The sequence below is a fragment of the Homalodisca vitripennis genome, chromosome 1 (assembly GCF_021130785.1).
Source record: "Homalodisca vitripennis isolate AUS2020 chromosome 1, UT_GWSS_2.1, whole genome shotgun sequence".
Taxonomy (NCBI): Eukaryota; Metazoa; Arthropoda; class Insecta; order Hemiptera; family Cicadellidae; genus Homalodisca; species Homalodisca vitripennis.
The window spans coordinates 184,479,173-184,506,732 of NC_060207.1; the positions used below are offsets into that span (position 1 = coordinate 184,479,173).

Here is a 27,560-nt window from a genome sequence, read left to right on the forward strand (position 1 = left end):
AACAGTAAGTAACTAGAGCAATTCTGTTATTCTTTCCTTAAAAATTTAATATCATTAAATTGTTAGGCCTGGCCTCTTTCTAGAATTGGGATACTAGCTTTAAATAAAGCCAAGCATTATCAATATCACAGTGGCATCACAAACTGAACACAGCAATAGTCAAGTTGTGAGTCAATACCACAAAATTAACTCAAATAGTTAGTATACCATTGTATCCTCATGCTTTGAGCTCATATATCTAACAGATAACTTAATCGAGTCCACAAGACATTTTATAAATTTGTAAATGACGGCAAATTAATATCTTTTTGTAAAACTTGACGATGGCAGCTATTATTGAGTTTCTAAAATTTATTTTTTTTAAATGGCATTATTATCAAGACAAAAAATACCAACATAAATTAAAAATCTACAGTCTCATAGATCTTTAACCATACAATCTACATATTGAATAGAATAGAACATTTATTGCGTTGACAATATATTACAATAGCCAATATTAATACCACTCTTTTATGATATTTATCTTACAAACCCATTAAATGGTATTTTCATACAATTGCACGGCAGCACATATTCATACATACAAAAATTTGGATGATCAACCCCTAGGATTGCACTGCAGCGAGTATTAAACCTGAATGTGGTATGTGTCCTATGAACCCACCAACTGGCACCAGGACACAAGGTAATGTCTCTACTTGGGTTTTAAGCTTTCAAGGATTAGTTTTCTAGATATAGTGTTTCAGAGAGACTGTTAAATGAGCTTGAGATCCCAGTCTGAGAGAGGAGGCGTTCAAATGCTGCTCTTTTTTTATATATTAAAAAATTTTTTTAAGCCTTATTCTGTCCGTCCTCATGGGTCACTGGCCTGAGCGAGGATCTTATTAAACAGAATAAGAGGGAGAGTAGATACAGTACAAAGTTGATGGTTCTGATAAAAAGTGCAACGGTCACAGCCAGGATTTGAACTTGCGATATCTCTAACTCAGACCCAAAGTCCAACGTCTTAGACCGCTCCGCCATTGGCACTCCCAATACTGTTGTGAACTACCCATCTCTACAATACCTATCCATCAAGTGGATAATTTATACACATACACTACAAACACTGTTCAACACACATTTCTTTTAAGTTAAATTACTACTTTTATATGATATCAAATAAAAGACTACAAAGTCTAAGATTCAAATGCTCTTCTTTTTATTAAAAATATATTTCATACATAGCTACGGTACTGGTCATTATTTCACACCTTTTACATATTATAGTCACAAATGTTCAGTTACAGTGTATTGAGATAAATATTTGATTTTATTTTACCTGTAAACCTGTACTGTGATGGAAAAATATGACTTAAAATGAAATAAAAAAGTAAAACCGTAATCTTAATAATACACATTTTTGTTAGATACACAATGAAATTCATCACAACCAATGTATGTTATAATAATAGTGCAGTACCTCCCACAGGCATGTATATGTATTAAAATATTGCTTTTTATGATATTTCAAGCTTCATTTGCAAATAAATACTATGCAACTTAATTTATTACAACAAATCAATAAAATTGGGATCACAAAATGTCAAAATTTCTATAAATAGAAATAAGTACAAAAATCTGAAACAATATAAAATGAAAACTCTTGTTTCATACAAGCCAAATCTAGTAGTAAGACAGCCCTTTCAAGGTCTAAAATATTATTATTATGTATTAGTTCTAATTCAAACATTTGAGAGAATGGATACTCATAATATCATTATTATGTTGGAATAACAGAAAATCAATTATCTACATAACAGCTACCATAAATCAGTCTAATAAAGAGTTTACGAGTAAAAAATCATTAATATTTATAAGCTATCTTACATTTTACAAAAACAACACTTTAAATTAGCTAGGAATAGAGTTAGCACATGTCACTTAGTAAAACCATAGACCTATAATAAAACAATCATCAATACTATTGAATTGGAGAAGGAAGAGTTTTTACAACACTTTGTTTAAATTTAAGTAGAGTTGAATATTTTTTATGCGGTAATCATTTTCCAAATGTATACAAAAATTAGAAAGCACCTATTTGTCTCTTAGCCCCAATTTCAAATATATTTAGTATAAACTGTCCTCATAAACTTATGAAAACAAATACATAAAAATTGAACATTACTCATTTTTAAACAATTAATTAATAAGTATATATTGTATAGTAAAAAAAAAAGTCTGCAATATATTCATTCAAATACATTCATCAAATATTCATCATTTACTGCCTTAATTACAGTTTAATAGGCAAATCAGTACATGAATACGTGAAGGAAAACAGCTCTACAAGTCTGTTGTGTGACCAAATATTGTTATAAGTAACTTACAGAGTTTAGTCATTATTTTAAAAACAATGCCCACAATGTTTCAAAGTAAGTTTTCTGAATAACTTTTTTTAAGAATAGAATAAAAGATTTCAGTTGATTGATTTGATTTTATACTGTTCTTACAAAATCAGCAAAAAATATAGCTTATATTTTCAGATGAGTAATTAGTCTATGGTAATACTGAGACAGAATAAAAACAGGTACATAAACATTCATTATTATACAAACGAAACTAGTAAAATACTTTTAAGCTTATAGATCTAACAGAGATTGCACATACTTAAAATATAAACATTGTATTTACACAGAATACAAGTTTGAATGGTCTTTCTATCAAATCTTACCTATATGTTCGATTGCACTTTTAAAATAAATTGATGTAAAATACTGAACAAGCTGACAAGCAAATAAACAAAATAGTGTTTGAGATCAAATTAAATCCCTGAGCAGTACACAAACAAGATCCCACATTTTACTGGTCAATTCCATTAGACTCCATTTTGTCATTCGATATGCCGTCAGTGTAGCTCTGGAGAGACTCAGACTGCGAGGTAAATGAACTTTTAGAACTCGAATCTATCTCACTAGCAACTAAACACTGAGGTAAAAAGTCCAATGCATTCTTCTTGTTCTTTTTATTTGGATTTGTCTTTTTCGGTTTGAGTTTGTATTCGGTGAACGTGACAGTCACATTGTTCACAGTTATGGCTAGCGAACGTCCTGACTTCCTATCGATGTTGCTGATTTTAGCAGCGTGTGCCTGTCGGCGCTTGCCGGCACGACCCATTTTCACACCCTGTCGCTTGCCCTTGCCACCAGGCTCACGCTGTTTCACCAGATGATGTTTCTTCTGGTTTAGGTGCGCCGCAGGCCGGTACTGCTGTGTGGCCAGCAGCGGGTTGATACTCGACTGTCGACTGGAACTGCCTCTCCGCACATGACACATCTTGCACTTAAATGACTCAGACTTGTTCTCAAAAGTACACACAGTACAGTTCCAGTATGGTTTCAACGGTTTGAAATCACTACTCTCCGACTTGTCTTCCTCTTGGCTCATTATTGCTCCAGTTCCACTATAATGCAATCTGTTCGAAGGGCTGGAACTAGAAGTTTACATTTCTGAAACAAAAATATAATTACAATAAACTATGCCTTCCAAAATATCAATATGTTATTTGATTTTTTTTAATGTTTCTGATTTGTTATATATAATTTCTTTTAAAGTAAGAAAACCCTTTAAAATGGTGCTCTAAATTACCTCATGTTATAATATGAACATAGATATTATGCTTAGCTCTATGGTAACATTTTACTACCTTTTTCTCCCACATCTATGTGAGAATTTCGTCTCTTCTATAAGATATTTTTTATTATCCGAGTTGGAATAACAAACCAAAGCTTGCCTATGTGGTGACTGCTCTCATGCACAGTGTCGATCATGACGAGGATATTAAAGTATTGTCATTTTAGTCAATGTACAAGCCATTTAGCTACTAATAACTGACAACGGAGTATTTAATTGTGAATAATAGCTAATGAAATCTGTATAATATATATATATATATATATATATATATATATATATATATATATATTGTATTGTTGCAACATTGACCAAATGCTTAGGTACAACAAAACAAATTATCAAAAGGTATAACACGTTTCGAGGATAGATTCCAATCGTCAAAACGTTGTATTATATCTTTAGTAACCATAACGATGGCAAATGTCCAAAATCCTGTTATCCTGTCAAACCTTCCATTGTCAAAAACAAACTTTAAACAAAGAAAACAAATTATGTTTGTAAATGCCAAGTGATAACATAAAATAATTTATTGTTAACCTCTTAACGCCCACTGTGCCAAATTTGTCACATACCCATTTTATGCATGTAGTATAGTGTCAGAATGAAAATTACAACCTTAAATGCCCATTGTGACACATATGGAACTATTTTCAATAATTTACTGTTACTGTGCTGTTGCCTGGTGGCAGTTATGTGAACTACAGCCAGTGAGCAGATCTACCATACACAGTAAACACCAAATTCTTCATAACCTCTAAGTCTTCATACCTGTATTTAGCAGAAAAAAAGTAAGTACCCTTTTTTATAAAATATGGTCTAGTTTTACATAGTTAAACTGAAAGTGTGTTACAGTAGTTTTAGTTCATAAAATATGTCTAGTTTTTGTTTTATGATGCTTTTTAGGTTTGTGCCAAATTTGTCACATTGGGCACAACTGTAAAACTGCAGTTTTTCAGTTCGTCCCAAAAATGGCACATTGGGCATTAAAGTCAACCTACAAGCTTTTTGTACAACAATGTTTATTTTTGTCAGATGTCACATTGTCGACTAAGAAGACATAACAACACAACTTCGCTTTTACCCCCCGATGACAGTGAAGACAGTTTGGTGGATGACTCAGATGAGGATCCAGATTACACCCTGGCCGTGACAAAAAAGAACAAGTTAGCCTTATTTTGTAAGTTTATTTATACCATTAATTCCATAATTAACTTAGTTAGGCTCATACTTACTAATCTAAATTTATATTCAATACTAATAGGCTATGTTCTGTTTATTATATGTCTTTTCTTGTTATGACAGCACCATTTTTAATGCACACGGTTAGGATAATTCAGATTATGTTACACTAGGCTGTATAGAAAAATTGTTTCAGCGGTGCTGTTATATACTAGTAAAGACCTCAATAATGTTATTTATTTTTAGTGTGAAATACATACTTTTTTGTGGTTTGAAAAAAAGCAAGGCAACCAGCGAGTTTGTTTTGTTTCAGTGAACAATGCAGCGAGCTCCAGTGATGTCACAGATGAAGACGAAGAGAACATCCCTTCAACGTCTACAGCCACAAAAAAGAAGATTCCAAAAAAACCAGCACCTGCTTGGAATGAAGTGAATCCAGATAACAGTGAGAAAACCTTCTCCGCCAATGCTAGAATTAAGTAAACGAACATGTATCTTCAGTCTCCAGTTGACTACTTCAAAGATTTTTTTGACAATGACCTTTTAACTTTGATTGCTACTCAGTCAAACTTGTATAGTGTCCAAAAAAAATCCGAATAAACCCTTGAATACCTCAGAGAAGGAAGTAGAGCAGTTTTATAGGCATTTGCATCTACATGAGCATTTATGGTCTACCTAGGAGTAGGATGTATTGGAATGGAAATACACGAGTAGAAAAGGTTGCACATGTTATGTCACGTAACAGATGGGAGGAACTGAAGGCCAACTTGCACTTCAATAACAATGATCACATGCCATTACAGAATGATCCAAACAAAGATATGCTATTTAAAATCCGCCCAACTAGTTGATGCTCTTCAAAACAAATTCAAAAAACATTCCTATTGAGGAACAAATGCTCTGTGTTGATGAACAGATTGTGCCCTTCAAAGGCACATCTTTACTAAAACAGTACAACCCGATGAAACCCCACAAGTGGGGATACAAACTGTTTGTACTTTGTGACAGCAAGGGTCTGATTCACATTTTGAGATCTACACTGGTCGCATACTACCTGCTACTTCCCTACCTGACATTGGAGCTAGTTCAAATGTTGTTTTACGACTGGTTGAACACTTGCCTCGTAATGAAAAACAAATTCTTAATCTATTTTGATAACTGGTACTCATCACCAGCTCTCTTAGTGACTCTAGCAAATATTGGTTTTCCAATCCCTCGGGACCATTCGACTAGGACGATTTCCAGGCTTGTTGTTTTCATCTGACCAAGAAATGAAAAAGAATAAGGCCCGTGGGTCTTATGAGGAAAAAGAGGCAACAATTGATGGGGTAAAAAATTAGGGCTGTAAAATGGTTAGACAATCGAGGGGTGTCTCTTGCGTCAACTTTTGAGTCTGCTTGCCCTATCAACACTGTGCAACGCTTTGACTCTAAAGGTCGTGAGCAGATTGATGTCACTTGCCCTAAAATCGTTACAACATACAATAAGTTCATGGGGGGAGTGGACCTTCTAGATGGACTTATCAGCTACTACCGAATTAATCTAAGATCTCGGAAGTTTTATTTGAGGTTTTTCTTCCACTTTGTTGACGTAAGTATTGTCAATGGATGGCTTCTCTTCAGACGAGACTGTCAACATAATGGAATTGCTAAGCAGGGGAGTAATGGATTTGCTAGCTTTCCGGTGTGCGGTGGCCGAGTCTCTTTGTAACTTAGGAGCTGACCCAATAAAAAGAGGAAGGCCATCAACAGACAGGGTAGAGAACGAATTTTCAAAGAAAAAGAAGAAAGGTCCATGTGTCAATATCCCTATACCAGATGTTAGAAAAGATGGGAGTTGGACATTGGCCATCTGTTGTCGAAGATAGGCAGAGATGCAAGCATCCCTTCTGCAAGCAGAAATCATCCATTATGTGTGAAAGTGTAAAGTTCACCTCTGCCTAAACAAAGGAAAGAACTGTTTTGTGGATTTCCACTTGTAAGGTGCTCCTTATACTGTGTAGTAATGTGTTTTACTTATAATTCTAAATATACTGTAATTATGAAGCAATATACTATTAGTTTTTTTCTTATGTCCTGTTTACTTTCTCTAAAAGTGCACTATTTTCTCTATTGCCCAATGTGCCAGATTTGGCACTTACCCAAAATTTGGGTTAAATAGTAAATTTAAAAATTCTGAAAAAAATTACAGGTCATCTAAGTACCATTTAAAGTAACTTTTAGCATAAAATAATTTTTTTTTATATACTGCATCATGTAGTGGGCATTAAGAGGTTAAAGATAAGTTCTCTTTTCAACATTTTAAAACCATAAGAGAAATAAAAAAGTAATCACAAAAATTTTGTTTTTTATTGATTTGATTTTGGTGTGAAATACAGCTTAGATTCTTATTTGAAAATTTAAATGTAAAAAATGTTTATTTTCCTTTCCTAATGATTAAAAATTTAACAAAGATAGAAAATGGGAAGATTACAATTTAAAAAAAAGGGATTGTCTTTAGGAGTTTAGAAAAAAATTTGTTTCTCCACAATATACAAAGGAGTTACAATAAAATAAATGGTAAAAACAAGTTTTTGTAGATACAGTACACAGTATATACCGTTAAACTTAATTAAAAAAAATTATGCTTAAATAATATTTAAAATAAATTATTATATGTATATATAATTTATGATGTTTGGTGTACATATCATCAATTACAAACAGGTTACAACTAAGCAAGTTATAAAGGATTTTAAAACATATTCTCCCAACATAAAAACAATGAGAACCTTTTTTCTAAACTTCAAAGAAAGAAAGTTTTTTTTCTAGAAAGAGTATTTAATATAAGTTAAACATTATATTAAAATTTTTAGGCTGTTGCATTAAACATTTCTAGAAGAAAGGTGGATATATTACACACAGATTCAAATTATTAATATAGAGGGACCACAGCCATATAGAGATACTTTAAAAAATCATTTTGATGATCTTAATTCCTAAATATTGTGACTGATATTTTCAGAATTAATTTTATTTGTCTGCAAAATCTGGTAATGCATAAGTTAATGCCATTTTAAGACATCCTCTATATGTATCAATGAAATATTAATGAATAGTATGTTATATCTATCACTAAAGAATTCATGATAATGCACAGTTTTATAGAGATAGGCTATGTATCAAGAGATCAGTTACAAACACTTTTTGTCTATAAGAATTGTATTTTTTTACAAACTCTGATAGCAAAATAATATGATGAGTTATTAAGAAAACATTCTGTCTCTTGATTTTCTCCAACTGTTTTAAGAGATAACGTGGTGAACATTGAAAAATTCTAATAAGGTTTGCCTTATTTTCTTGTATGAGTATAATAGTGTAGCGTTTTTAAAGCTACTGTACACTAAAGCTACGTTTCACAATCTAATTAAAATTAAATCCCAATATTTGTTTCCCAAAAAATTTCATTTAATTTAAGTTTTAATAAAAAAAATCAACCAATGTAGCTTTAAAAACGCTACAAATAGGTCCAAGAATTTCTCAATGGTTGAAGCTTGTTAATGGTCTTTAAATCTCCAAGCAGTTACTAAAGCTACTCCTTGGTGTTAAATCTATTTTTATCACTGAGTAATTACTGATTTTTTTAAAACATACAGAAAACAGTTAAATAAAAAACCTATTTTAAAATAGTTTGAAACAAAAAACTTGTGTGGTGGAAACTAAGCTAGATAATTAAATAAATTCCTACCATTTAACAAGCAATATGTCTTTTCACATTGTTCTTGCTTTGTTGAAATGTAAAAGAACTAACTTACTACAGATGGTACCATATTTTCCATAAAATCTTATCTGCCATAAGACGAGACACTTCTCAGGGTTCTGTTGTAGAAGCAGTCCATTTTTATGTGTAAATAACTTGATAAAATATCAGTGTAGATTGAAGGATATACCTTCGTGAAAGGATTTATTGTAAGCAAATTGTATTGTATTATTGTAGCACTGGATAGATTTTAATGGTGTTGAGGTTCAATCTTTCATTGGGCTTAACATAACTATAGACAAATATTACTTTATTAAACTAGGTTGCTTGACCAGAACCTCTTTTAAGTTGATGCCAAATAACATACTTAGGCTACACATAAACTCCAAAATTCTACATTAAGGACATTAGAAACCATCTCAACTATGTGTGGTTAGAACAAATCCTGTCTATAGTTTTGAAGCAGTTAGTGGATTGACAGAATGATATATAATCAACAGACCAACATCATTTTCCAATCAACCTAAGCTATTTTAGACAATATTATATTTGTTTAAAAGACTTACATCTCATTTTTTGTTGCTTTTGGAATTGAAAGTGCTTAATAAGTGACTATGATAATAATAGTAATTACATCAATGTGAGGAAAGGCTTAACGATTGAAAGAAAATATTCCTCCAAAAGGGAGAAAAGCCCTCTCAGGTAGTCACATGTTAAGCCCTCAGGTAGGACAGTTGGTTCTGAGGTAGGGCACTAGGCCTTCAGATACTTAAGGTGATAGGCACTCGGGTAGGGTGGTAGGCCCTTGGGTAGGACAATAAGCTCTCGCCATGTAGTTACACTACATAAGTTTTTGTAAGTTTCATGAATAAAATATAATTTTATACTGTAACGCTCAGTAGCAAAATTGTCAAAGCAGCCTACACTCATTAGATTGTTATTATTGAACTATTCAATATATAGGCTATTAATCGTACGAAACAAGAATTTTATTATATTAACAACAAGAATAATACATTACAATTTTTAATAACATAAATTTAACAATAACATTTGAAAATAACAAATCCAACTATGGCCTAGAGCTACAGATCAGAAATAGGTTACAATATTTGGTACTTTGGGATTATACCGACCACACCAGTATGAAGAACACAAAAATATAAATTTATAGAAATAAACATGATAGAACGAAAAAACAACTCTTTAATTACAAAATTACAAACTTACAAGCATTTCCAGGTATTGTGATCGGTATTGTTGTCGCTGTTATCTTATCTTTCTCGAGAATCCCGATTACTGCAGACCACGCGGCATCACATGATCATTTAAGTTTTTTGCACGGTACATAATTGCCTTTCCATTACAATTCAATTTATATTTCTAATCTGCTCCTTTAGAATTTGATATTTTACTGATAGGTACTATCTCGAGGGATGTTTTTCTTTCGTTGACATCAGCGCGGCGCAGCACCCAAGGTGCTGCCGAAGCCCGCCCTGATGGCCGGAGGCACTCGCATTTTGGGTGGCAGAGTGTGATCAAGAATAAAAACAAGTTTTTATTGTTTTTGTTTTTTCAAGAAAGAGTTTAGTTTTTATTTGGTAATGTTTGTTTTTGTTGAATTTTTGTGTTTGGAGAAATGTAGGGGTAAAATACGGAAGTACAACAAAGCGACGCACCAGCTGAACGGGCGGCGAGACTGCAATCACGTTATCTACTAGACCGCTCGACTTTTATCTCTGTCTGAGGATGGGGAGGGGTTTGCGATAAGACAATTCCTGTTTTATATTGAAGAAATATTGTTCTACGCTAATCTGGTAATCAGTAGAAGTAAAGTGTCAAATAACGATTCATGTCTGGGTGTGGTCGGTATAATCCCAAAGTACCCAATATTTATAGATTGTGCAGATAACAATGAGAAACCGCTTTTGTGAAGGCAGTATCCAAACTCACACATATATCAAGAAATTTATCACATAATTTCCTCATATTCATCGTCATTTTCAAATTCTCAACAAATTAGTTACTTCTTGATGTTTATTGTTTACATGACGAATGACTGTAACTAATAAGTAGGAATCATATGTTTCGTTAAATAAACTGTAATGTTGAATTATTCATTCATATAAAACATTCAGACCATTTGATAAAAACAACCAAATAAAGACTGTAGGCCGCTTATGAAAGTCTACCCATTTTGATTGGTGAAATCTCAATATTTTAGGTTTAGGGTAGGAAGGTTAAAGAATTCCTTACATTGAGGGGGTTTCTCCCTCAGGTGGTTTTTTATTGAGTCTTATTCACCTTTCATTCTTTAATAATGCTAGGCCTATCCTTTTAAACCAAAGTAAGTCAACAAATCATGTGTTGTGGGACTTGTAAAAATTTCCTGACAGTAATTTGAAGAAACTAAATTTCTCATGCCATGGAACCATGCTATATTTGTTAATAGATCTATTACACCTAACACTTTTTTTTGTCTCAGTTGAGGTAGGTATATCTGCTAAATAAGTAAAAATAATTGGGCTAATTAACTGCATACCAAGGTAACCTCTTGAGCCTACTAAACAAATATTTAAAAATGAATGTTGGTGTCTAGGCTGTCTACCACCCTTACTTCAACCACCATACAAGCAAGTTTGGTTATTTGTTCTTTAGCTAGGATCTTGATTCAAAATTATCCAAAATACCATGATTTCATAACTTTTAACAATACCTACTAAAAATCTTAACTCACCACAAAATAAATCAATGGATCCGATTTACAGGGCACCTCATGCTAACAAAAGAATACTATAATTCATATGTAACTAAAATCTCTAAAATGTAAACTTTACATATCCAATGTGCACAAATCTGTCAACAAATCATTAACAACACATGACGATATAGAAAATGTCAGCTGTAAATTAATTTTTCTTAATTAACCAGCTTTTTATTGGCTAAAACTTCTATGTACGTTCTTGCCACTCAGGGGCTCACGGACGAATCCGGGGGTAACCCGGTCCAATCCAATCCTCATAGCATAACAAACATCAAACACTTCTCCAGGCTTTCCTCAGCTGGACAGAGCTTACAACTACAAAGAGTAATATTTTTACAAGTAAGGTTGAAACATTGGTGAAAACTAATATACATGTTGTAAGAAATGTTGAAGGTGGAGCTTCTATTAAGTTAATTACGATTAAACACACACAAAACCAATACTTAAAAACTTTTATTTTTGTGAGGCCTTTCGATAGCAAGGCTATCTTCGTCAGACACATCACAAAAGTAAATACAAAAAGTAAATTGATAGGGTTTCTTAAAACCAATACAAAAGTTTATAATTATTTGTTTTGTGTGTTTTAAATGTAATTAAGTTAAATGCTGTAAGAAGTATAAAGTAAAATAAGTATATATTTAATTAAAAGTGGAAGAATAGTACTGACGAAGAGGAATTTCTATTCGATTGCCGGTCTCGTACTCTAACTTCCTTCAACCCCTCTATCTTTAGGTAAATATCAGTCGTGCTATTAAATTGCTGCGTGTTTATCCGTTCTAAAATTAGGTTCAAAGTTCTATTTAAATTTAAATTTTGTGGTTTGGACTGTCTGAATAACTAGTTGTCTACACAAGTTGCCAAAGGAACAGCGATTTCCTGGATTATGGTCCGATGTACGAGATAGTGGTGCCGTAAACATCAGGAATTTAGGAGTTCTTAAACCTTGAGACAAATTTAAAAAAATTCTTCAGGTATTACCATACGCCAGTTAAAAATTTTCTAGATGAAGCAAATTTAAACCTATCCTTAGAATCATTGTCTATGGATGGAATGTCATCAGTGATCTATTTGATCACCAACCAACTACAGCATATAGTTAATTAGATTTAGAAAATTATTGAAAACATAGGGGCTCCCCATAATTTTATGTTAGATCTAGTTTCATCCATACAGGGGTTTATCAGTTTTAAGACCGCTTGACAGGGGTTCTAAGCATTTTTTGTGATACGAGTATTAACCAACTCCTAAGCAACGCCTACCACACGTCTTAACTATTCTTAAGCGCTAGATGCCCGCGGTAAAAATGTTAAAGAGTAGCAAGGCCATTTGGTGGTCTATAAATTTCATTTACTCGTAACAATGAAACTTTGTTTTACTGCCTCTGTAACTCAGAGGTATACCATGTCTGATTTTCAAGAAAAATATCCATGAAACATATTGCCAAAATGGTCAAATCAAGGCAGGTCTGAAACGGAGTAGCTTGTTGTTTGATACTAACCTAAACTTTAAATTATATTTATCACACCAAGAAAATAAAGGAGTGTGTGTCAAATTAATGTCCATCATCTCAGATTCATGGCCAGCAATTAACGGTTCTACAAGTACTAACCGCGTAACTCCAGGAATCCAAGTGTGTGATTACACTACCCAGGCGTCGTCCGCACCGGGTTAGTTGTGTGGTGGTTATAAACATCTCGTAAGAACGATCCATATTTTTAAAGCTACGAGTTTGCTGTAATGTCTCTGTTATGATTCGGAGGAATAATAAAATCAAACCCCCAGTAAGACCCTCTTGTTAGTGATGGTTAAAATAGATGGGCAATTCTCAACTCTCTCGATAAATTGATGGAAGTAGCCTTGGAGTGATCTGTAGATTAAAACAATTATTGCTTGATAACTAATGAATTCAACACCAATGTAGATGACAACACCTTCTCAACGAGAATCCTTTATGCAGTAGATCGAAGATAGAGTTCCTTGCTTATAATGTAAGCCTTGTTCGGTACTTTGGTATTATACATAGGCCAATATTTTTGAATGAGTTTTCATAGACCTAAAAAGTCTTCATTCTGAGATAGAAAAGACTTTATTTGACTTACTGCAAAATTGCACATCATTATAACGACCGGTTCTTGAATTCTGCCTTCCAAAAGGAAGCGATGTTGGCGAGAAAGAAGCCACTCTGTTTCTGTATACTATTTGTTAATTTTCCCTATAAGTATGTAAATACATACGTACGTATGTAAATGTAACAAAAACGAGCGCTCACGTGATCTGACCTTAAAATTAGGTACTATCTAGATTTTCTTTTTTCTTCACTTATATACAGTACGGTACACGGTACATTAATTTAGCTACATTACAAAATAGTGAAAGTAGATAAAATTTGTATGTTAAGCAGTGTGCATTAACATCAGCTATTTTAAATAAAGGTTCGTCGCAAGCTTTTACTGAAAAAAATGAGAGAGTATTAACATTTGCGGTGAATTTCTGTGGGATAGAAGCTAGGCCTGCTTACCTCAGCGGTTGATAGTTGGGCTTTCGGAATAAAAAAACCGTTTCAACACCATGTATTTTAGACCATAAAGAAATTTTAATCATAAATTCTACATTCCCACAATTTTTAACGTTTACCACAATAAAAAGTGTGGCCGGATAAGTTAAAATGAGTTGGTCTTCTACTGTTTCGATTAATGCATATTTCTTGACATAACTTTGATGAAACCATGTCCGTTTTCCGCCACTGAGATGGGTTGCTACAGATTATTGGGTTGCGTTCTCCACTACCACTAATAATAATTTTTTTTTTCAATACAGTAGCTTGTTTATGTAGATCTGTTGAATGTTGGTTATGTTAAATTGCCATTTTTTATGGGTACGGCTTCCTTGGTCTGGATAAAATCCTTGAGATGAAGTTTTTACATATTCTCTGTAAGTATAGATTCTTCAATTTTGCTTTATCATATTAAGTGTTATGTTGTTTCCAAACTTTATAGTTTTCTTCACACACATTTTATATTCCTTAAGTTCATGATCGATTCATTTAACTTCTTATTGCAGACTTTAAGGGTCTTTTTTGACAAGATTTTAAAATAATAATGCAAAGTGTTTTAAAATATTTTAAGCTGTAAATCATCACTGGAAAATAAATCTCGCACTAAAAACGGCCGGCCTTCAGCTTATTAAGAGTAAACCAACGATCTATTATTAATTCTGGAATATACAATATTAACCCTTCGATAATTAGTTATCAGATATGAAAGGAGAATTCACGTCACTAACACGATACAATGAACGCGCTCCGAATTTAGTGTAATATGTCACAATGAACTGAGGACAGTCAAAGACTAAATCAACACATTCCGATTTTAGTGTAGGCTACCATATTATGTTGAGTTTATTTCTATCCTAACTGTTGTGAGAGTAGCAACACATACACATTCATTTTTCTCTGGGAAAATCATTTAATTACTTGTTTTATTTTATTTATGTTGTATATATTTGTGTTTTGATTTGTTAAAGTGGGATGAATTAATCATGTAAAGTCAGTGCGTTAGTTTAGTTTCAATTGTGAAAGTTCCTTGGTTTGATATATATTCCGATTATTCTTTTTTAGGAAAAAGAAATAATCGGAAATAGTCTCGTGTGTTTATCTTTCTTCCATTATGGAACAGAACGCTCATGAACATGATCATAATTACATTTCCTCATTTTGAAAGAACTTGAACGTATCGGAATTAAGTCAGTACAAATTATCGGATGGTTACATTTCTAATAATGAATTAGATGATTGGCAAACAGTTAATCAAGAAACACTAAAATAAACATTACTTCTTCGCCATACCATGGAATCAAGTGACATAGCTTAAGTAAAGCTACTGGACAAAGAAATGATGGCACTATTAGACTCAGTAATAGCTATGAATTACTATCCTCTAACAAAGAAAATTCGATGGATGAAGATATCGTCACTAACAACCTAATACAAGATTCTAAGCCACCTCCCATATTTTTTCCAGGAGTAAAAAATGTTTCACCGATGATCAAAGCCCTATAGTCAATGGTAAGTAAAACTGAATACTCGTATAAGTATCTTAATCAAGACAGAATTAAACTTTTTTCATCTTCTCCTGACGCTTACCGGAAAACAGTCAAAGGACTCACAGACTTGAACGTAAGTTTTCATACTTACCAGTTAAAGCAAGAACGAGCATATAGGTTTATACTGGAGAATATACATTACTCTATTTCTATTGAAGACCTAAAAATAACGATTGAAGAAAACGGCCACAAAGTAAGAAATCTGATCAATGTAAGAAATAGAATCACAAAGAAACCAATGTCCTTTTTGGATGTCTGTCAAGCGTTTGATAAGGTGTGGCATATCGGTCTATTATACAAAATTAAGACGTTTTTTGCCTCACTGTATTTTGTCCCTACTAGAATAGTATCTTTCAAACCGATTTTTTCAAATAATATACCATGATGTCAGCTACTCAGCTACATTCAATACAATCCGGAGTTCCTCATGGAAGTGTACTTGTCAATTTTTATACTTCCTATATACCGCTGACCACCCAGAAAATGAACATACTCAAATTGCAACTTTCGCAGATGATACTGTAATTGTGTCAGTCCATAAAGATTGAGCATCTCATTACTTACAACAGAGCTTAGATGTAATTACTAATTGGTTTAAGACATGGGGAATCAAAATTAACGAAAATAAACCAGCTCACATAACGTTTACGTTAAATCAAAATTCTTGCCCTCTAATTACATTGAATAACGTTCATTTACCCCAAGTAACTGAAGTAAATTATCTGGGCATGCGCTTAGACAGAAGGCTTACATGGAAATCCCACATTTGGACAAAGAGACAACAGCTAAATTTAAAAACAAAATGAATTGGCTACTCAAGTCTAAATCAAAACTCGTTTGTAGAGCAAGATACTATTATATAAAACTATCCTAAAACCTGTATGGACATATGATGTGCAGTTATGGGGCATAGCAAGCAACTCAAATCTGGAGATATTTCAACAGTATCAATCAAAATTGTTAAGAAACATTGCAAAAGCGCCATGGTATGTATCCAGTAGAACGTTACATCAAGATTTGAACATCTCAACTGTCAAAGAAGAAATAACCAAATTCAGTCGCATTTATCTTTCAAGATTAGAAGATCAACCAAACCACCTTGTGATAAATCTACTTGATAATTCTAAAAATGTGTACAGACCCACCGAACTGCTATCCTGGATCTACCTTTTAGTTTCTTGAATTAATTATGTTAGTGTTAACAATGGTTAACATCTAACTCAATTTTAATTCTTAATGTTGTTTCTTTATATAATATTTACTTATTGTTCTTCTCAAATTGAACAGATTGTAAATAAATAAAATGTTGCTAAAAAAATGTTGAGTTTCACATTGAACAGTCTGTACATTAGCAAACGTCATCGGAGGCCGTGTTATCAAGGTGGTATTATCAGAGCGGAACAAAACTCAAGGGTCTGGCTGGTGTTCACCGTTGACATTTACGCTACGTAGTCGTAGTCTGCTACCTCTGTACGCTAGTCGCTACCGTACTGTATTGATGTAATTCGGATGGTTCGTACTTTAAAGTTATTGTTTCTCCTACAGATCGAATATTAGTTAATATAATTATGTATGTTTAAGTGTTGTGAATATCATCCACCTTGTTTGTTTAAAATTATTTTTGTTAAAATGGAAGTTTTTCAAGTGAAAATAAATTCTTGAGTTTGTTACTTCAAGAAGTAAAATTGGATTAAATGGTGAACTTCGTTATCCTAAAGATTTCCCTTGGATTAACCTACTTTCAAGGATTTAGGTTAGAAATTATAGAAACTATAGGGAAATAGTTATATTATGCTATTTACAAGTACTTAATATATTATGTGTAATTCATATGCTTATTAATTTGATTAATCTATTTATCTGAGCTAAAATAGTGTCATCTTATCGTGGATTTCATCAGGGGGTTGTGTCCTATATACCCCCTCATATTGCCATCACTAATTTTATATCATCAACTCCTTTATCCCACCAATCTGTTTACAGCTGTGGGCATCAAAGTAGCCAACAAAGTTTTGAAAACTAACCTAAAATCAAAACAAAGTTCCAAAGTGTATGATCTTAAATAGTATGTATTAGGCTACAGTATGTATTAATAATTAATTATTATATAAATGACTGTAATTTAGCTTACAGATATCAGAAATGAGACATTTCGATTTAGCATATTTATCTACTAACGGAGCTGAATCTTCCAGAAGTTCTGATAAAAAATGCCTCCAGCCAGAAGTGAGGTCTTTTATTAGTGTTTTGTTGGCTGCATTATAATAAGTAGCCATTAACATAATCGAATCATGATTATCAATTCTATTGAATATAACACATGACCTATAGATATTCTTAATTAATCACTATCATCTGTTTTTATTAAATTTATGTATTGAATAGCCTAGTGACACCAGCAAGAACAATGGTGATGAACATACAGTTATTGTCTCAAAATGTATTTTAAACATTGAATAATGTTTTAAATCGTTACAAGATCAGGCCTTGCTCCTTTAAATCTGAAGTCCAGTTTCTAGTGAGGAGATGAAAGTTAGAATTAAAGGTGGAAATTAAATAGTGTTTCGTTGCAAGAAAATTTAGAACAAAAAACGCACTTGAGAAGTCTTTTTTGAATATTTTAAACTTGGTATCATGAATATATTTAAAATGTGTACTATTTATGGTCTTAAAAAGTAACAATTGATGATTTTCTTCTGAGATTTTGCAGAACAAGTTTGACTGACTTTCTTGCACAAAAGAAACATTATTATAATGTCAAATTGAAGTTCATTTTATGCTGAACACACTGGTTTTTTGGATTATTCTGATATCTTTAAAAATAGCTTGGCAATTAAACTTTTCGCAAACTGCGTATTTTACCAAAATCTGCAAAACCGCCATTTTAAAAATGGCCGCCAGGAAAAAACTATGGCTTGTAAAATTTTTTCAAATAGTGTTTTGTGATTGTCTACCCATAGGGAACTCATAATAAAAAAATTAGGCAAATTAAAAATGTTGAGCAACAAACTTTATTTTTATTGGGTGATTTGAAATGGATTGACCCTTCTCAGAATCACATATTTACATTTTATAATCTTGAAAGTGCATATTTGGTGCAAAAGATGGCATGTAAATGGATACACCACATATATGGTAAGAATGTACATGCTTGTTTACCCGATTTGTGAAAGCATGAGTATTTTCATATCTCGCTTAAAGTCATGACTGGAATGAAGAAGAAGAATCTTGATAGAATCTATGAATGAATGACACAATATATGTAACTTAAGGAGGAGATTTCGTTGTATAGAAATGAATATAATTACACTCCTAATTTAATATCAATAACAGTTTTGTTAGATTTTATTTTCATTTACCTTCTGTATTTTTGTTGTAAACTACTTGTGGTAAAGCATGTATTGAAGCTAGTAGCTTAGTCCTGTCGTGTGAGTTACACTTTTACTTTTCTGACAAGTTTACAACTAGATCTGTGTAGTAGTTTGTATTCTGTTTGATGTATAGTTTCTTCTTATTCAGTCCTATAATTTTATCTTATTGGATTTATTTTCAGGGAACCATGAATGAAACTCTGTAGATAGGTCAAGTAACTCTATAACTTATTGAGTCACTCTATTTCTTGTTCATTTCTGAGAAGAATGATAAACAAATCATTTTTGGATCTAGTTTACAGGCATTTCAATTTGTTTATTATCTTTATTTACAATGGACATATATCTAATTTTTACAAAATTGATGGGTAACTCACAGCAATAAACATGTAGTTAATTAAAGATAAATAGTAACTATACAATTCAACAATGGTGGATAACAAAAATGTCAGCAAAAATATAGCTCATAGTTAAAAAACTTTATCCAAGAAATAAGTAGTAAATTAGTAACAAATATTAAAATAGTATGCATAGCAAAAAGAAATAATTTGAAAAATTGAATTATTTACAATAAAAAACAGTACAATAAGCTTTAGAGAATAACAAAAACAATTCCGACAAATGCTAAAGAGAGATAACCCATGTACATAAATGTCACTCCAATTGCAACTGAGTGGACTTAGCTAAAAGTATCTTTGGTTATCTCCAATCGAACATTCATCTCTTCAGGCATATTTTGTTTCTAGTAAAATACATTTGTATTTCTTGTCTACTAATAAAACTACCTAATTTTCTTTAATAATAAGTTAAATAAAACAAATATACAGTGATGGGAGAGTCATGATTCTAATTTTTGTTATTGGGACTCAAGTAAGTACTAAGTAAGAAATTGTTGGTAATATTTGCAAACATTCTTAAGTAGGCTACATAGTTTCTTTTGCAAAATGAATGCAGTTTTAGCACTATTCTATTTCTTTAAAGTGTTATACTATACCTGAATAATATGCTGTAATCAATATTTCATTGCTGATACTGTATTTTAAATTCTTTATAAGTTATGTAATTCGAGTTAATTATTGTATACACGAAATTTACATGAGCATCCCAATGTAGTCGGCAATCATGTATATTCATAAAAGCGTAACGGGTTCTGTATACTTAATATCAAGGATACAGTTTCCATCAAGAATCAAGAGTAAAAATTAAATTTTAAAATCATGTATTCCTGCAACAAACAGGAAAGGGCTTAATACTCCCTGGTAAAAGACTTTGGAAACCTGACTCATCTTTATTTTGTAAGATCCTCTGCCTCCTATTTTGTAAATATTAAAAATATAACTTATTCATTATTTTAATGTCTTACAATGTAACTTTTTTTAAAGAACAGAGTATGAGGAATACAATCAAAGGCTTTAAGTAAATTAAGATAGCAGATATATCTTTTTTTCAAAATTCTGTTACAGTGTTAACTGCTGGTAATGTGTTTAAACTTGACAAAAAAGATTATTTCAAAACAAGCTGTACAATTACTATTTTATGTAAAATTTTGATAAAAACTTTGATAAAAACTTTTATAAAATATTTACAATTTGTTTTAATATTTTGGATTGACGAAGTATGTCTTTAGCTTGAGGGGTTAGTCTTTTTTTTAATTGGCACAACTGTTGTTGTTTTTAATGCTTGAGGAATTATTCCTTGCTATAGCATCTAGTTAAACAAACTAGCAGATTCATGTGGGTTACACGTGATTTCCTGTTGGATGACGGTATCAGAATCAGAATCAGTCTTTATTACCCATAAGGCACAGATTTACATGCATGAGGTATAGTCAAAAAACAGGAAACATGTTGTTCAACAAATTGTCAAAAGGAACTATAAAATTGAGATTGAAAGTACACAAATATGAAAGTTTTGTGGTTGAAATTTAAGAAAACAACCTTAATTATTTGGTAAATTAGAACTAAATAACAATGTACAGGCAGTGAGAGAAGTGAAAACCTTAGGTTAATTACTTACAGATTTCAGCAGCAGGAAAGTAAAAAAATTCTTTTACATGATAAAAAGCATTACTTATTAGCCAATTTTGGATTTTTATTTTAAATTGTTTAAAAGTAAGATTAAGCACTTCTTTAGGCAGCTTATTTAACATTTTTATACCCACTATCCTATGACTAGATTGATTTTTTCCAAGTCTAACAAAAGGTACATCAAAATTGTTTTTATTTCGGGTGTTGAAGTTGTGTACCTCAGCCCTTTTTACATGTAAGCAGGGGTTCTTAAAACTAGTTAACAGGATATTAAATATGTATAAATTAACAACAGTTAAAATCTTAAACTTAATAAAAATAGGTTTGCAGTGTTCTCTATGGTTAACTTTAGCTATAACTCTTTAACACCTTTTTTGTATGACTAGAACATTATTTAGGTGTGGGCTATTCCCCCAAAAACAATTCCATAGCTGAGAACAGATTGAAAGAGTGAGAAGTACACTGTCTTAACATAGTTATCAGGTAAAATGTCACTTAGCCTACGAAAAAGAAATGTTAATCTACTTAGCCTAGTACAAAGATGCTCTATTTGTTTTTTCCAGCTCAAACTTTGGTCAATCCAAACTCCAAGGAACTTAAAAACCTCTTTGCTAGTGTTAACATTATTTATTGGAGGTACTGATCTCAGTCCAAAAATAATAGTTTGGGTTTTCTCCTCGTTTAATAAGAGCGAGTTTGCAGAAAACCACTCAGAAACAGTTTTAAGTGAATGATTAGCCATGTTTTCAAGTTGATTTAGGTCTCTATTGCATGTAAGCAATGTAGTGTCATCTGCATATAGGTATACATTACTTCTTAGACAATATGGTAAGTCATTAGTGGCTATAATGAACTCATCATTCTATGCATACACTTTAAATAGCATAATAAATACTCCTAAGATAAGTGTATTGGTAATTGGAGGATATTCCAACCATCTGATCCATTTCAGATTAATTGAACTTTTAAGTTTAAAGAACAGTGTTTTGACTTCCTCAAGTCCGAGAGTGAATAAATTTATATAAGTAATGATAAAATAACTCAAATTTCTCTACAAGATTTCATAATATTTGAATAAACAACACCAATAATTCCAGTTATTCTTAAACTATTATTATTCTATTATTGGTTAGTGGAAAGGAATCCGAAGTCAGTAGTTTTCTTCGTGAAAATACTTATATGATCTAATAAGATGGAGCCCTATGATTATTTTGAGTCAGAAGTAGGTATATTAAATTCCAAAGTCAAACAAAATTTTGACTGGCCTTTATTTCATGTTTTGCACATGTATGAGACTTCAAATTAGTTATATTTCAGACTCCATAATAGAATTACCTTGCTGCCCAGATCAATAATCAATAAAATGTATACAAACATAGAACCTACTTCAGCCAAAAATATCTACTTCCGGCCATTATAATATACTTCCACTCTATTATTTGCATTGTTACTACGATCAATAAAAATATATATACTTATGTTGGACCAAAAGTCTACTTCGGTAAAAAAGTGTCTGCATCTTTCTTATGTATCATAATTCCTTGAAAATTTCAATATAAAGTCCTTTAATTCATTTTAGAGTATAATAACTATAATGTATCAATAAAATAAAAATATCTTAAGTTTATCGACAAAGTAAAATTAAAAAAACACAAAAATATAGTTTTTCTATAGGTGCAATGCTATTTTAACCCTTATGGATGTTTGATCTTAATTAAAAACCCTTACATTATCAATTATAATATAAGATATGTTTGTGTCAAATTTAATCTTTCCTTGTCATGGATATTGAAAACATATTTAGTTCTCCCAAGGGCTGTAATCCCATTTCAACATCTATTATCCGCACGCACGCACACGCACACACACACACACACACACACACACACACACACACACACACACACACACACACACACACACACACACACAAAACCAAAAAGTACGTTAACGCGCGTCCTTGCACCTGTTCTGTGTCATAATATATGATTGGCTGGACTAGCTCCGATTATTCTGACAGTAACGTATATAACTTTCTCTTAGTTCTTGGATTAACTCTCTCCTTAGCTTTATTAATTAATAGAATATCGTAGATTGTCGTGTTTACTTTTTTTTTTTTACTTATATATTATGTAGGATGTATACAATGTTTTAGTTTAAAATTATACCACATTTAGAAGCTCATTTATTTAATGTTAATGTAAGCTAGCAAAGTTCAACTAAATAAGTTTATTAGTGCTGCTGGACTGACTTAAGAACTCTAATCCTGCACACAGACGTGGAGTCTCTGCAGGTATTATTCCAATTTTCGTTTTACTATTTTATAAGTCAATTTGTATTCATGAATTGTTTGGAAATAAATAAATGAAAAATGAAATGGATATTTGATCTTCATGAAAAATCTTCACTTTGTCTATTGCGATCATAAGGCACATATACTCCAAATCTCATCATTCTAGACCAACAAGATATTTAAAAACAAAAAATAAATTTCTTCTAGGTATTGCAACCCCATTTCGACCACTGCGGATATTTGATTTTCATGAATAGGCTTCTTTCCATTATTATGTTATTAATTTCTTATCAAAACAATTATATACAATAATACATTACAAAGAACTATGAAGTTTATTACATACCTCATATCTCTCTTATAATGATGGCTTGTTTTTCGAGATGGAAGGAAAATGATTGTAATGAGAAAAATGTTCTTTTAAGTACAGGAAACAAAAGCAGAAATACACCTTAAGTGAAATCGATTGGAGCTGTATGATTTGTAAGAGTAAAAAGAACCTTTAGTAATAATATTTATGAGAAATGTTGCAAAAAAAAAACAAAACAAAGAAATTAAAATATTGTAAAACTAGGTTAAAGGCCAAAATTATTAATTGTTAGCACTCGTAGTAGTGAGGATTATGAAGGAGTTTTCAACGGAATAATCTAAGAAATCGGTGACTTCATCATTCCATTTTTAGTTTCTTGGTTGAATAGAGCATTATTGTTAGGTGTTTTACCAGGTATTGTAAAAGTTACGGTAATACCAACTTAGTTTATCTATTAATGTTGTTTAAGTGATAATTTTAATTCTTTAAATTTTAAGCGTTAATGTTGAAACCTTTTAGTCACATTGTTGGTACTTAGTTATTTTTTAAGTTCCTGTTTTATGTATTTTTATTAAATAAATTATGTATTTTATTTGATACAATTTTAATTCTTAATACTAGAATAATGTTTATCTTTAGACCACTAATATGTGAACCATTTAAAGGAAAAATTATTGTAGTGTAACATAGTTTTTATTATATGTACACTACATGTAGATATATATATATATATATATATATATATATCTATCTACATGTAGTGTACATATAATAAAACCTATATATATATATATATATATATATATATATATATACAGGGTGTATATTATGTCTGGAAACACCCAAATATATCCTTTAATAATTTAAATATAAATTTGAAACCTCTTACAATCGTGATAGAGATTGGGCATCTACTTTTTGGAACAATGTTTTGTTATGTCACAACCAACGGGGAACGTCTTGCCGAGGGTATCGTGAATATTCTTAATGGAAGCCTATACCTTGTGATACATAATTTTAAAGGTAATAGCTTACTGAATTGAATGCCACAAACCGCATCTCAAAGGAATTATTCTATCAGAAAATAGAGCATTTTTAGTATTGAAAATTTACTGATGTTCAACAATGTAATTTTAAACATGGTTCTTGCCACAAAATGTGTTACACTAACTTTTTAGCATTTTTTAAATGTTCAATTAAAATAAAATAAACAATTTATTTTTAAGCTGGTTTCATTAGTACAAATTTACCAGTTTTTATTACAATGAATAAAACTTATGAGTCACTTTCTCTGATTACTTATGAATCTGTACTTGGTGTTTTCCAGTCAGCAGGAAGGTTTAAAGAGACAAAGGTCCACTAGCCTATGAGAAACATTATTGTGTTATTAATCATCTGGTCTACAGGTTTCAGTTTGTTCCCCCCCCCCCCCCCACCCCCCCCCCCCCCCACCCCCCCCCCCCCCCACCCCCCCCCCCCCCCACCCCCCCCCCCCCCCACCCCCCCCCCCCCCCACCCAATGAATTTAGTTTATATTTGTTGTTTGAAAACAGTTGTCCAATGCAAGGCCGAGATATTTCAAGACTTCAATTGTGGGAAAAATGTTTCAATGCTTTTTGATGAGCACTTGCAGGAGTAAATCTTTATCTCAACATGAGTGGAGTTGTACAAGGGTACATTTGTGTTTTATAGCTTGTGAGATATTGACATATAACAATTTGGTGGTGACCACAATCTTGCTGAGCAGTTGGAATCCTCTGTGTAGACATACATTTTTTTAAGCTGGCAGTATAAAGGTTGATATAAAATGGAAGACATTTTAAAAATCAATGGTTTTCCTAGCTGTGACTTCATTAGTTGAGACATGTAACAAGCAGTGAAACAAGAACTCTTAACAAAAATGGTTACATAATGTTTTTGATCCAATTCTTTTCAAACTAGAGATGAGTAGTCTCCGAACTACTATTCTATTTATCAAATCTCTTAATAACTGAACAAATAGTCACACACACTTTTACGCATGGAGGACATTCACAACAGTAAAGAGGAAATATGGAATAATTTTAATTGAATATTCAGGTGTTAACTATTTGTCCAGCCAAAGACAATTAAGACCACAGGATTACGACTGCAGCATATACATGGCCAACTTTGGCTGCATTCAGTTACAGCCTTGTTTATTTATAGTGAAGCATCAATTCAGGATTGTACAATTGTTTCTTTTTGGCTACAAAAGGCTATAAACTTTACTAGAAAATATTCTTGTATTAACTGTTCATTCTCTAGTTACATAAATGACATAGGTACCAATGCTTACCTAATCAATACATATAACAGCCTTACAAATCCAATATTGCAGTTTTATGGGAAAGTATTTTGAAATTCAACTTCCAAAACAAGTGGAACAGATGTGAAGTGATACCAAAAATAAGTGGTAAAAAACAGCATCCTTGAATTCACCAAGGTTTTCCGAACTGTCATTTAATAAAGACTCCCAAAACCACCCTTTTGTTCTCAAGAAAATAAAACTCACATAATTTCATCAAAAAGTTTTAGAATCATAACTTTGGCTTTTTAATTTTAACTTTGCACTCTGGTGCATTTGGGTTTTGTCCTTTGTAAAACTCTTTGAGTAGGTCCATAGCCTCGTCAGCTCTCACACCACCACGCACAGGACAGGGGTCAGTGTACATCTTTGGGATGAGTCGAGGACAGAAACGCAGCCACGAATCGATCGTTGGCACAGCCATACGTGATTGAGGCCACTCGAACAGTATGGAGAGCAGCTGCACACATGATACATGGTTCCACTGTCACATCCTGCGTATAACATATAAGACAAAAACATCTAATTTTTATATAAAATAATATTGATAACATGACCTCTATATAATGCAAATTGTATAGCTTGTTATGATTGTAACAATTTTTAATTATGTTATAGTGATTTGGAATAAATAATCCATCCATATAAAATTGTTATATGTGTTGTGGGTCAGATGCATAAAATCTCATTAGCTAGGTATTTTAATTAGATAGCATGCAATGTGCAGGCGTAACCATAATAGCGATTAATTAGTATAGCCTTTTAATTAATGTGAGATAAAATAAACTTAATTCCCTTTTTAAACTCTTTAATCAATAAAACCGTAATAGTTTTCTGACAACTCACAATAATACGACAATCAGTTAAAATGATGCTTTTCGCTTGTATACTGTCTTTAATATTTTTCACTTGTATACTGGTTAGAGCTTTTATTGTGGTCAATACTCAAAACTGACTGTCGCTCACTCAAATGTCTTAACACTCTCACTACTCGATCTGATCTGCTACGGCAGTTTAACACTATTTAATATTACCAGTTATACAAGCAATATATAGTGTTAAATACAACAACAAAGATTTACATTTTACCTTCTAATATCCACTCATAGTATTTATAAAATAGATGATTGGTGACTTTTTATCTCCAATTGTTGTTTATAATGAGAACAGAAACATTACCATTAAAACCAAGAATTTGTATAGTAATATTTATAAATTCCTTAGTGTTAACAACACAATTATTCTACATTAATATAAGAACTTTGGAGAGTATAACCAGCAATGTTATTTAGTTTGCTCCACACAAAGGCTAAATCTGACATACCACTTGTGTGTTGTGGAGTACCTCCTCCCAGTTGGGATATTTGGTGACAATAGCCTCGATGCAGTCCATCTCTGCATGTCTGGTCGCGTTGCACACGTTTGGTTAACAGTGTTGCTCCCCTTTGCAATCACTTGTCCTTTGTAGATAAAAATACATCCAACAGGCACCTCCCCATTCCTGAGCGCTTCCTTGGCCAGGTTCAAGGCTGTTTCCATGTATTCTGCCATCTAAGAATATTATAAAATAATTTGACAAAACAAGAGTGATACAAAATTTTATGATGCAAATATTCTTAACCTCAGAACTAATAGTCAACATATTTCTGAATTTGAATAAGTAACCAGACTTAAGTGGTAGTTTAAGATTTCCATTTTTAGGTAGACACAAAAAATTTTTGCAATTTGTGTTCTACCTAAAAATGGAAATCTTTAAAACTACCACTTAAGTCT

General features: G+C 32.0%; 2 protein-coding genes and 1 pseudogene across 2 annotated transcripts; 1 reads left to right on the forward strand and 2 right to left on the reverse strand.

The window, feature by feature from the left end:
- Window positions 1–1,182: 1,182 nt before the first annotated feature.
- Window positions 1,183–11,605, reverse strand: LOC124352875 (YY1-associated factor 2-like). The gene is made up of 2 exons (XM_046802591.1): window positions 11,333–11,605; window positions 1,183–3,491 (listed from the first exon to the last, which is right to left on the reverse strand). The coding sequence occupies exon 2, from the start codon at window positions 3,427–3,429 to the stop codon at window positions 2,845–2,847; it is 585 nt and encodes a 194-aa protein (XP_046658547.1). The 5' UTR covers window positions 3,430–3,491; window positions 11,333–11,605; the 3' UTR covers window positions 1,183–2,844.
- On the forward strand, window positions 4,569–5,340 carry LOC124354205. Its single transcript, XM_046804491.1, has 2 exons — window positions 4,569–4,855; window positions 5,171–5,340. Exons 1-2 carry the CDS (start codon window positions 4,711–4,713, stop codon window positions 5,338–5,340), a joined length of 315 nt encoding a protein of 104 aa, XP_046660447.1. The 5' UTR covers window positions 4,569–4,710.
- A 14,226-nt stretch (window positions 11,606–25,831) lies between the features above and the next one.
- The window catches only part of LOC124352878, a 34,663-nt pseudogene continuing 32,934 nt past the window's right edge, over window positions 25,832–27,560 (reverse strand).